This window comes from Hyperolius riggenbachi, chromosome 8 (genome assembly GCF_040937935.1).
Source record: "Hyperolius riggenbachi isolate aHypRig1 chromosome 8, aHypRig1.pri, whole genome shotgun sequence".
NCBI classification, from domain to species: Eukaryota; Metazoa; Chordata; class Amphibia; order Anura; family Hyperoliidae; genus Hyperolius; species Hyperolius riggenbachi.
Genome location: NC_090653.1, coordinates 197,907,865 through 197,920,322, shown reverse-complemented (window position 1 = coordinate 197,920,322; position 12,458 = coordinate 197,907,865). Strand labels below are relative to the sequence as shown.

Below are 12,458 nucleotides of genomic sequence, written 5' to 3'. Positions count from 1 at the left end.
AGAGAGAGGTACGGGGGGGATAAAGGGTGGCACAACGGGAGAGAAGGAGGCACAAGGGGAAAGAAAGTAGTACAATGGGACAGAAGGGGGCGCAAAGAAGGACAAAAAGAGGCACGGGGGACAGACGGGTTGGTCAGAGGGAGCGACAGAAACTGGCATGGGTGGGCAGAAAGAGGTACAGGGACAAAGATGGCACATGGAGGCAGGGGGACAGAGATGACAGAGAGGGATGAGAAGCAAACGGAGGCACAAATGGATAGAAGGAGTGACGGGGACAGAAAGTGCCACAGTGGGTCAGAGAAAGGCTGAGAGGGACACAGAGGACTGGAGGCTTCATGCATCTTACAAGATCTAGACCTTGCAATGTGTCCTCTCCATGGATGAGTGATGCTGCTAGACTACACTTCTGCTGCCGCACACACTCAGCAGAAGCAGGTGAGTGTACACCTGCGGGAGGTGGAGCTTTGTGTAGCAGCAGGGCTTTCAGGGGCAGGGCTTCGTTCTGTTGCAGAGCGGAGCAGTCTTTTTTTCTATTAATCATGTGGCCATCCTGGGAAGAAGGGGTTGCAGTCAGCGGAGATGCAGTGGGGGAGCTGGTGCCGCTGAGGTGATCTTACTGATCATTTTAACAGGCACTGCAACAGCGCTCTCCAGGATGAATGGCGCTCTAGGCGAAGGCCTGGAATTGCTTTGGTTAAAAAAAGCCCTGAGTGATTGTGACTAAATTCAATAGTTTTTCTCCATAGCTTTACAATTTCTCTGGTACATAAAGCTTCCTGCTATCACTGTAGCCAAGGCCTTGCTTCCATAGGCCTTTTACTTTTTTTTTTTTTTCTTTTTTGTTAGTAATGTATTTATTTTTATTTTATGTTTGTTCAAACTGATACTGTAGGAAAGATATGGAGCATCCATTGAGTGATTTCTCCTCAATATCTTCACTGAAATCTTTGTGTACTCTGCTCAGTGACCCCGTGGAGGAGAATGAAAACCAGGTAAGTATTTTTCTACCCATTGTCGTATTCTTTTTGTAAAGATTCAATATGTTGTGTGCTTATAATCTTTCAATATAAGGAAATGTTGTACTTGCACTTGCCATGTGTATACTGATTTGTATAGGGTACTAGGGGTCAGTAGCAGTTACTCAAGAAGACTGTGGTCAAACTAGCTAGGATCAGCACTGGTTTGCTAGGCAGCAGACTTGATTAAACTACATAACAAAAAAAAAAGTGATACCAGGATCACTCATGCCAGGTATTAATTCTAAATCTGTGTTAAATTTACTGTTTCTGCACAGCGGTTATCTCGATTGAATTGATGCATTAGCGGAGCTGCTCAGCGACTTATCTGTCACTGCAGTGAGTGTAATCTCAATAACTGCACAACAGGGGCTTTTCAAATTTTTTGAGCTAAACTTGTCATAAACCTGCTACCTTTTTGTTGATTTTTTTTCTTTTATGAAAGCATAAATGTGAAAAAAATCACGGGAAACACTCCCATTGTTATGTAAACAAACCCCAATCCCAGGCAGATGGACTTGTGGAAAAGAACGTAAATAGAGCCAGAAACCAGCTTCACTACAAAGTATAGGGCATTATGGAAAGCAAGAACAGAGCCACCAGGCATGCTGTCTCTTCCCTCTCCCCTTTCCCTTCTGCTTCTACAAGTCCTTACTGTATGTCTTTCAGCATTGTGGGTGGTAAGTCTTGATATCTCACCACTTTTATGCTAGGTACACACGATGCAATTTTCTGACAGATTTACTGTCAGATCGACTATTTCCAACATGTCCGATCTGATTTTTTCAAAATTTTACTATCGATTTTTCCATTCACTTCTATGGAAAATCGATCAGAAATCAAATTGGACATATTGGAAATAGTCGATCTCACAGTAAATCTGTCAGCAAATTGCATAGTGTGTACCTAGCATTACATAGCCCTGCACCCAACCCTACAGATATCTCCATGGCCTCATGGTGATGTCAGTAATATGTAGGTCTGTAATTTGCCTTGTTAAAACAGAAGGTATTTGCAATTCAGCTTTAAGTGAGCAAACAGCAAAAAAACAAAGCAAGCGCTCACCAACATGGGCTGCATCCGAATTACTCTTCACCTCATATGCACCGCTTATATAGCTCAAATACACACTCAGCAATCAGACAGATGCAAAACATATGCATAACTAAATACTTACCATGCAAAACAGGATAGCACAATGGGTGCTGCTAGCCTGGTAGTTACAGAATTATGGAATAATGGTTAGTTAGTGTTAGGACATCTGCTGTGGAGATTTACCTCAACGTTGGTGCAGATTCTCCATGGACCAGTATTGCATTGTTTGGATGCGGGCGTACATTTCAGTCCGGGGGGGGGGGGGGGGGGGGCGGTGTGCGCCACAGCGATTAACCATTCAATTGTACAGTATTGGGTCAGGGATGCGCAGCCTTCTACTTTTACTTAAGTGAGCTAAGCTGAATTATCACAAATACCTTCTTTTTCACATTACACTGAGCGGTGCTTTTTATTGGAGGGCTTTTCTGTCTCTTTTAGTCCTCTATACTTTCTTTAGTGGTCCTGGGTCATCCTGAGCTGCTTGGGTATTCTGTCAGTAATATGAAGAGAAGTATATATGCTACCTGCCTGCTCTAAGAATGGCTGTTTTCAGTAGGGCTGATTTATTATTATTATTATTTAGTATTTATACAGTGCCAACATCTTCCGCAGCACTGTACAGAGTATATTGTCTTCCCTCAGAAGAGCTCACAGTCTAATCCCTACCATAGTCATATGTCTATATATCGTGTAGTGTATGCATCGTACTCTTGGGCCAATTTAGAGGAAGATAATCAACTTATGTGTATGTTTTGGGATCTGGGAGGAAACCAGAGTGCCCATAGGAAACCCACGCAGACACAGGGAGAACATACAAACTCTGTGCAGCTAGTGCCCTGGCTGGGATTCAAACTGGGGACCCAGTGCTGCAGGTAAGAGTGCTAATCACTATGCCACTGTGCTGCCCAAATAATAATTTACTAAAGAAATTCAAAGAAACCTACAGCTAATGTGGAGCAATTGCTGAGGCCAATTAGTCAGAATCATTGTTTTCTCAGTAATTCCAAGTATGCATAAATGAGCTCCTCCCATTACTACTACTGTTTCCTGCCTCCAGGCATGATTGCACTTCTCTTGGAGGATGTCAGGTTCCCTAAAGCCCAACCATCTAGGTCAGGGCTTCAAAAATAGAGATCCCCAGGCCTGGAGAGGGGCTGGAAAGGAGCTTGAGGCGTCCCCAGCCACTCTTCCACCAATGCGTGTCACAACACGTGTGGAAGCATAGAGGAGGTAGATGGAAGCGTGGTGTAGCCAGGCAAGCAGGTGCAACATGTGCGCCTGTGACAGCAGCATCATGTGGCTGCTTGGTGTAACTGCAGGCAGATGCATCTCGATGCTCCAACCAGGCTCGCCACATCATTAGGTGAGCTGCACCAGTGCCCAGTATTGCACCAGGCGCATCAGACATTGGCCACTGCATAGCATCAGTGATGTCCGCTGCAGCGACATCTTGTGGAAAAGGTGGTATTAAATGCCACACTTCGTGTGCCCCGGCCGCCCACACACCATGGCTGTGGCTTTGACCGGGCCACTCAAGGACATTCACAGAGTTGTCCTGAAGCCACTTCTTTGCTATCTTGGCTGTGAGCTTAGGGTTGTTGTCCTGCTGAAAGATGAACCGTCGCCCCAGAGTTCAAGAGCGCTCTGGAGCTGGTTTTCATCCAGGATGTCTCTGTATATTGCTGCTGTCATCTTTCCCTTTATCCCGACTAGCCTCCCAATTCCTGCCACAACCATGCTTCACTGTAGGGATGGTATTGGCCTGATGATGCCTAGCATTCACACCAAGAAGTTTAATCTTTGCCTAATCAGACCAGAGAATTTTGGCTTCCATGAGGCAACTCTACAATACAGGCCTGATTGGTTGATTGCTGCAGAGATGATTGTCCTTCTGGAAGGTTCTCATCTCTCCACAGAAGACCTCTGGCTCTCTGACAGAGTCACCATCGGGCTCTTGGTCACCTCCCTGTCTAAGGCCCTTCTCCCCCAATTGCTCAGTTTAGATGGCCGGCCAGCTCTATGAAGAGTCCTGGTGGTTTAAAACTTCTTCCACTTGTGGATGGTGAAGGCCACTGTGCTCTTTGGGACCTTCAAACAGCAGAAAATTTTCTGTAACCTGCCCTGGATTTGTGCCTCAAGACAATCCTGTCTCGGGGGTCTACAAACAATTCCTTTGACTTAAGGCTTGGTTTGTGCTCTGACATGAACTGTGGGACCTTATATCGAAAGGTGTGTGCCTTTTCAAATCATGTCCAATCAGCTAAATTTACCACAGGTGGACTCCAATTAAAGGAAATGTCCGAGCTCCTAAAAAAATGACATCTACTTACCTGGGCCTTCCTCCAGCCCTTGGCAGCCGCTATGTCCCTCGCCGTAGCTCCGCTTCCAGCCGGTGGCCCAGAGTCCCCTCTGTTTGCGATGGCGACCTCGACAGGTCCAGGATCTTATGCGCCTGCACGAGAGCCACTCCACGTCACGTCCACGTGGTCTGGAGTGTACTACGCAGTACACTCCAGAGCACGTGGACAACACATGGAGCCACTCTCGCGCAGGCACAGAAGATCCCTACCTGGTGAGGTCGCCATTGCGAATGGAGGGGACCCTGGGCCACCGGCTTGAAGCGGATCTGCAGCGAGGGACATATCGGCTGCCAGGGGCTGGAGGAAGCCCCGGGTAAGTAGATGTCATTTTTTTAGGTGCTTGGACATTTCCTTAAAAGAGACTCTGTAACATAGAGCTGAATAAGAAATAGAGTTAGATACAGTGTTAACAAGGGGTGTCAGACAGAGAGGTAGCACACAGTTATACAACATAGCACAAGACTATACACACAAACAGGGTGTAAGATACATAATCATGCAATTTTACAGAGTTAGCCCATGGGAAGAGAGTCATTGGTTAGGTCACAAGATCAAGATAAAGTTTTATAAAATACAAGACGTACTAGTCTCCTTCTTACAGTAAATGTGAAGTGTAACAGCTTCTAGGTCAGCAGACTGTAACTAATATTGTCCACTTCAGCCATAGGGAAGCGTGGCATTTACCTTACACATCAGTTTTCCTTTTAATTATAACTGACAGCAACTGATATATTTCAGTTCTGACAAAATCGTGTCAGAACTGGAAGGGATCATTGTGAGAAGAAAATGGTGAGCTTCTGAGAGGAACTGACAATGAGGTACCTATGTACCGGTAATATTCATTTGCAGGTACATCATGTGTTTATTTTAAATAATTTGACTCGGTTCAGGTTCCCTTTAAACTCTACAGTCCTTTTCGATGACACTAGGATACTTCTCCTTAAATCCTACATAAAAAGGTTTGCTTTTTGGTTCATTAGCTGGATTGTTTAAAGAGTAAATCTTAGGCATAATATCAACAATCAATTCTCTTTTTTTATATGGTAAACAAATAATAAGGATGCTAACCAGGCAATCCAAAATTTAAAAATCACTCTTAATATTCTTCTCAGTAGAATATCATTTACTAGATCCCCGACTCCTATTTGGTACATCTGCCGCAAAAGAGAAGTTGCAGTTCATGCTGTTTTTTTTTCTCTTCTTTACTTTACTCCCCTTCTCCCCTCAGAAATAACTAATGCAGCCTGATTGGCTGAAGTTTCTTTCACTCTCTTTTTCCCCTCTCACACCTCTGTTCTTCTCTGATTGGCCAATATTTCTTGTGCTGAGAAGCTGAGAAAGTGACTCAGCCGTAATCCGATCCATACAATAAACCAGGGGCCACATGCAATTCACTCTTTCACCTGAGTTTGCTCCTAGGTGATATTTTCACAACTTGTAAATAAAATGTCTTTTACTCCACCAGCAAGCAATCAAATACACAAAATAATTTTGATAGTACTTTTTAGCCTACTTTTTGGTACTTTTTCCATTGCACAGTGCTAAAAAGTTAATTTAAATGAAGATGAAAAATTATCTCCTAGGAGAAAACTCAGGAGAAAAAGTGAATTGCATATGGGCCCAGGTCTGAAAAGTCACACAATGATTTGTGACAATGCACTTCTTATTGCAGAGCTGTATGGGAGTGTCTGAAGACTGGGAGGAGGGCGGGTAATGCATACACAATCAGGCAAAGGAGAGGAAACAGAGTAAGGAAGGAAATGACATCAGGATTGGCTTCAGACACAGATTCCGAAATCGAAACGGACAAACAGAATTCTCTTTATTTACTATATAAAACTCACTGAATTAAAAATGTGGACAGTGCAATACATATGTTATGTAAGTAGACCAAATATTTATGTGCTAATATATGTATTTTCTGAGATAGTATGGCTAACAGCTCCTTTTTAAAGTAAACATGAAGTGAGTTATGAAAAAACAAGACAGATACTTACCTATGGACAGGGAAGGCTCTGGATCCTATAGAACCTTTCCTGTTCTCTCTTGTTCCCATTGTTCCAGCCCTGTCACCTCTGTTTACATTTGCTGCCTCGGGAGGCTTCGGAAGCACTCAAGTCCCCAAATGCTTCCGAAGATGGGCAGCACTGTACTCCTCATGCTAGAACGAGAGTTGCAAGAGAGGACAGGGAAGGATTTATAGGATCCAGAGCCTTTCCCTGTCCATACGGTAGGTAAGTACTGTGCTGCCTTTTTTTTTAATAACTCACTTCACATTTACTTTAAACAATTCAGCTAATGAGCAAAAAACTTAAACCTTTTTATGTTGGATTTAAAGTGTCCCAGAGACCTCGTTATCTAAAGATTTGATACTTACCCGGGGCTTCCTCCGGCTCCATAAACACGTGTTGAGTCCCTCGCCGTCCTCCCGCGGTCTGCCGTTCAGACGTGATCAGCCCCGGTAATAGGCTCAGTCGGGTCCAGTCTGTGTCTTCTGAGCATGCTCGGACCTCTCGCGTATGCGCAGTAGAAAAGCCACCACCTCACCCAATCAAATGTGACTCGCCCTTTGTTTAGACCCCATTCAGGTCTAGTAACGCCTTGGGAATGTGGTGGTTGCTCTCATCCACTGTAGATTACCCACTTGTTTATCCCCAGACAGCACTCCAATTAGATTACCTCAGAATAAAAAGGCCTTACAGCGATATAGTAAACACTGTATGACTTTAAAAGTTTTTAAAATGTATTGCACTTACACAGTCCACGTGAAAAACAAGCTATGGTGGCCACTGGAGGGCTCCTCAAAATCCCAACCGCAGACCGGTGTGCTGGCTGCCGCACACTCAGCTCGGCGTCATTTGCTGTGATTAATTGCACTTCCAAGCACCTTGCCACTTCCGGTGTCGGCCCCACTAGTTTAGTCAATTCTGGCTCATCAATGAGTCATTTCTTCTCTTTTTTTGCTGAGAAAGCACAACAATTTTATATACACTGTAAAGGATTGTCAGAGCGCTGGTGTAAAAATTGAGTTCTCTTGTTTATCATTTCTGTGTATTTGACCTGGAGGATTGCTGGGAGTTACTTACCTGAAGATATTATTTCCAATAATCCTCAAGTAGAATGAATTCTACCGTTTGTATACATGTGACTAAATAGGAAGTGGTGGCAACAATGCTATGATTAGTTGGTGTCTACTATGTCCTGTTTTTGTTTATTGTACTCACTTTAAAGGGAAGGTACTTGTGTTTGCTTTGTATGTGAGTTGATAAATCAGCCCAATGACTTCTGTAAGGGAGCAGCTCTGCTTCTGTTTTTAAATAGAAAATGGTTGTTTTTCACTACTTTATGTTCCTAAACACTTTAAGTACCGAGCTGAATGCTTCAAGTATCCAGAGTAGTTGGACAGAGGAGATTGGAGATGTTTTACATGTTCCACTCTGATAATATGGAAAGTTTTAATACTTGTATTTTACATTGTGATTTTTCATTTGATGCTTTCAGTGTTCTGCATTTCTTGGACCTGGGGAAATTGGACCAGTAAAAAAACTGCAGCAGAATGATAGTACTTGTGAGTACATTTGGAAGGTATCACATTATGCACGGTTACGGTTATGCATTACTTTTATGAACTTAAGTCTGTGTATTCATAAAACCAGGGGTGTTTCTAGCTTTTTTGTCACTCCAGAGAAGAAGTGTTTTCGTCATTGCCCCCCCCCCCCCTCCCCCCCGAAAAAAAACCCACCACAAGCTAGAGAATATAAACCATGTGCCATATAGGGTGGATGCATAATACCGGGAGTCCCTGAGATACAAACAGCCCGCCATTCCTTTCCCCCTTCCTGCACTACCTAAGCTTAGTGTACAAATTCAGAGTTTAGTGGTGCAGAAGCTGTGCCCTCTCCGCTGGAGTCCAGTGCTGTGCTTCCACCTGTCTGCTCACCACTTGCCCTAGTGCCCAGCATCTCCTACCGCATGTAGCGTGATTACACGCTACATGAGGAGAGCCAGCACTAGAGGGAGCAGAAAACAGACAGGATGGTGGCACAGGCACAGCACTGGACTCCAGAGGGAAGGTAGACAGAGGGAGGCACAAAGGGAGACAGAGGGAGGCACACAGAGCCGGATCATCCACAAGGCAACGTAGGCAGTTGCCTAGGGCCTGGAGAGAGTCTAGGGGCCTGGTTTATGCTAACCGCCAACAAATCTTGTCAAAAAAGCTAGATGGACATCAAGCGCGGGCCCAAAATCGTTGCTTGTTTAGGGCTCCATTTCACTTTAATCCATCTTTGGATACACAGGGGGGCAGAGGACTGAAGGTGGCACAAGGAGACATAAGGAAGCACAAAGGGTGATAGAACAAGGCACAGAGGGACACCGGGCGGGGGGGGGGGCAGAGGTGGCACAGGGGGACTGAAGGTGGCACAAGAAGACAGAAAAAGGCACAAAGTGAGAGAGAGAAGGAGGTACAAACACCCGTGGGGCGTGGCTTAGTTAGAGAGGCATGGCGTAGCTCAGGGGCAGGGCTTAATCAGGGGCATAAGACCCCCAGGACCAATGACTCCGCAGGCAGTGGCCTCTAATCCCTATGCTTAAAAATGCCCCTGCATAAAACTGAATTACAGCTAACCCTTCTACATCATACGAACACACAGCCTATATGATAATAGTATTAGGGCTCATTCACACTATGTGCTGCGTTGTCAGTTTTGACGCAACACACGTAGTGTATGAACTACATGGCAACATGAAAGTCCATAGACTTTCATGTCACCATTTACATTACAGGTATGTGTTACGATGTAATACGATGTAACGCTTCTGGGAACATCTAATCGCACAACGCACACATTCTCCTGATTAGTTGGCTGCCAACGTCTGCGCTCCGCTCCTAGCGCACCACAACGTGTATTCTGTGCGTTGGCCGCATGATGGCAACGTATACACGAAATCACGTTTGTGTATGCGCTCTGTAGTGTGAATGAGCCCTTAGTGAAACTGCTACAGAGTTTTGTATATAAAAAAAATAAAAACAAACTAGCCACCTTTATTTTGTTGATTTCCAGCGATCCTTTCATTTGTTAATCTGTGTGTGGCTACTGTGAGTTCTACCACCTGTAGAAATGATAGATGGTACTTCCATCTCAATTATTAAAGGACAACTATTAAAGTGCAATAAAGTTCTAGATGGTACATACATTTCCAGTTATTACTAGCAAATAGCAATAGAAAGGCATTTTTTCATCTTTTCATTTTTTTTATGTGAAGAAAATATGACATTTACAGTTTTCACTGTGGGCATTACTATGGAAGACTGTGTCCAGCACATCCAGCATACAGAAACAGTCCTTGCTAGCTATAAGGCTTTGTTCCCACCACACTACACTTTTGCATCTCATGTGGCCAGTGGTAACAGTATAATCTCCATTCTGTTAGTCCGCATTCAATTTCTGCAGAATGGCAGAAAGCAGATATTTAGCAAGATAGTGTGTAGATAACTCATCAGCTGCAGCCCCGCTCCTGTGCCTCTCTCTGCTTCACGCAGTTCTAAAGTAAACAGAGATTACAGGCAGGAAGAGTTCATTCTAAATGATGGGTGTAAGCATCCAAGTACAGGAATAAAGTAATGCTAGGTACACACCATACAATTTTCTGGCAGATTTACATGCCAGAACGATTATTTCCAACATGTCTGATGTGAATTTTGATCGATTTTTCGATTTTCCGATTTTTTTTTTAAATAGTTTTTCTGATCAATTTTCCAATCGATTTTTGTTCAGTTCTATGAAAATCGATTGAGAAATCAAAATATAGATCAGACATGTTGGAAATAATCAATCTGGCAGGTAAATCTGCCAGAAAATTGTATGGTGTGTACCTAGCATTATGCTAGGTACACACCATACAATTTTATGTTAGATTATTCTGTTAGATTTGCCTAAAACATGGAGAAAAAACTATCTGGCAGGTAAATCTAAGAGAAAATCTAACAGAAAATGGTATGGTGTGTACCTAGCATTAGACTCCTTCTCTTTAGATCCTTTCTCTGTAGCTGAAAAAATCTCTCAAATACATTGCCTTTGTTGCAGAGATTTCCTCTTAACTTCTTGTCCAGCAGACCAGGATCAGCAGCAGACCTCCATCTAGTCAATAGGTAAATACAGAATTAACTGTCCAGTATAACAAAGTGTATTCGGGAATTATCCCTGAATAAAAACAATCTAAAAACTGCAGTAGAAGAATACAGGGTATATATGATACAGATACTCCATATAACAATGGTCCCAGAATGGGATGATCAAACTAATAAATGGCATGTGACCAATCAATAATCAAATAAACATACAGTCAGGTCCATATATTGGGCTACTGACACAATTCTAACATTTTTGGGTCTATATACAACCACAATGGATTTTAAATGAACACGATGTGCTTTAAGTACAGACTGTCTTTAATTTGAAGGTATTGACATCCAAATCAGGTGAACGGTATAGGAATTACAACAGTTTGCACATGTGCCTCCCACTTTTTAAGGGACCAAAAATAATGGGACAGAATAATAATCATAAATCAAACTTTCACATTTTAATACTTGGCTGCAAATCCTTTGCAGTCAAATACAGCCTGAAGTCTGGAACGCATAGACATCACCAGACGCTGAGTTTCATCCCTGGTGAGGCTCTGCCACTCCTCTACTGCAACTGTCTTCAGTTCCTGCTTGTTCTTGGGACATTTTCGCTTCAGTTTTATCTGCAGCAAGTGAAATGCATGCTCAATCGGATTCAGGTCAGGTGATTGACTTGGCCATTGCATAACATTCCACTTCTTTCCCTTCAAAAACTCTTTTGGTTGCAGTTTGCTTTGGGCCAATGTCCATCTGCACTGTGAAGCGCTGTCCAATGAGTTCTAAAGTATTTGGCTGAATATGAGCAGATAATATTGCCCAAAACACTTCCAAATTCATCCTGCTGCATTTGTCAAATTTAACAGATTAGAGTTTGCCAAGCGACATTTAAAGAGCCTTCACAGTTCTGGAACAACAGCCTCTGGACAACTTGTACCAGAGTGATGAGAAGTGAAAAGTATGGAGAAGGAAAGGAACTGCTCATGATCCTAAGCATACCACCTCATCAGTGAAGCATGGTGGTGGTAGTGTCATGGCGTGGGCATGTATATCTGCTAATGGAACTGGTTCTCTTGTATTTAGTGAGGATGTGACTGCTTTACTTTACTGTATGTGAGATAAAGCAAATAAAGAAAAACTCTGACTTGTGTCCCAGAAAGATTGTGATAGAACACCACTTATATTGCTGAAAAAGACCTGTAGCTTACCAAGCAGATGACAGAGTGCAGAAACCCTTCAGTCCTACTGCTGTGTGTTTCTCACACGTTCCAGCAGTACTAGCTACTTCCTCGGAGATGGAGTAGAACTTTTATGGGGATCCCTTAAATACCCCCAGCCACTGGTAAAAAATGCAGCCGATGATTGCCGTGCGTACTATCAGGTCGGCGTGACCACACCCCTGACGTTCCCGCATCGCGCATACATCACATGTTGCGTGTACACAGTGACATACTCATATAGTGTGTAACGACCTGTCCCAAAGCGGCGAGGCAGTTGTCATAAAATCATTGCTAATGATGAATGGGCAAAAATACCTGTGGAGACATGCAAAAAGCTGGTCTGCAATTATAGGAACCGTTTTATTGCTGTAATAGCCAATAAATGCTTCTCTATTTAGTATTGAGAAGGGTATGAATAATTTTGGACTGAACACTTTTTGCTCAAATGTAAATAAAAGCTAATAAATGTATTTTTCCCACAAGAATGCCTCTTGTACATCATCTTATTAACTTTTGGAAGACACCTGTATCATTTCCCATCAAAAAATGACTTGGCTGGTTGAAAAAAAGTAACGTTAAAGATAACCCGAGGCGGGGTTCTAACAACGAAATCCCCATACAGAGGCTGCGTCTGCCTATAGAG

The 12,458-nt window shown here is 43.3% G+C and overlaps 1 protein-coding gene across 4 annotated transcripts in view; it reads left to right on the top strand.

Moving 5' to 3' along the window:
- The window catches only part of DNAAF6 (dynein axonemal assembly factor 6), a 143,648-nt gene that overhangs the window by 2,719 nt on the left and 128,471 nt on the right, over positions 1-12,458 (top strand). For all 4 annotated transcript variants that reach the window (XM_068248087.1, XM_068248086.1, XM_068248089.1 and 1 more), the window contains exons 2-3: positions 893-992; positions 7,973-8,039. In XM_068248087.1, the coding sequence (XP_068104188.1) occupies positions 900-992; positions 7,973-8,039 (160 nt within the window). In that variant the 5' untranslated portion in view covers positions 893-899. The remainder of the gene's footprint in view (positions 1-892; positions 993-7,972; positions 8,040-12,458) is intronic.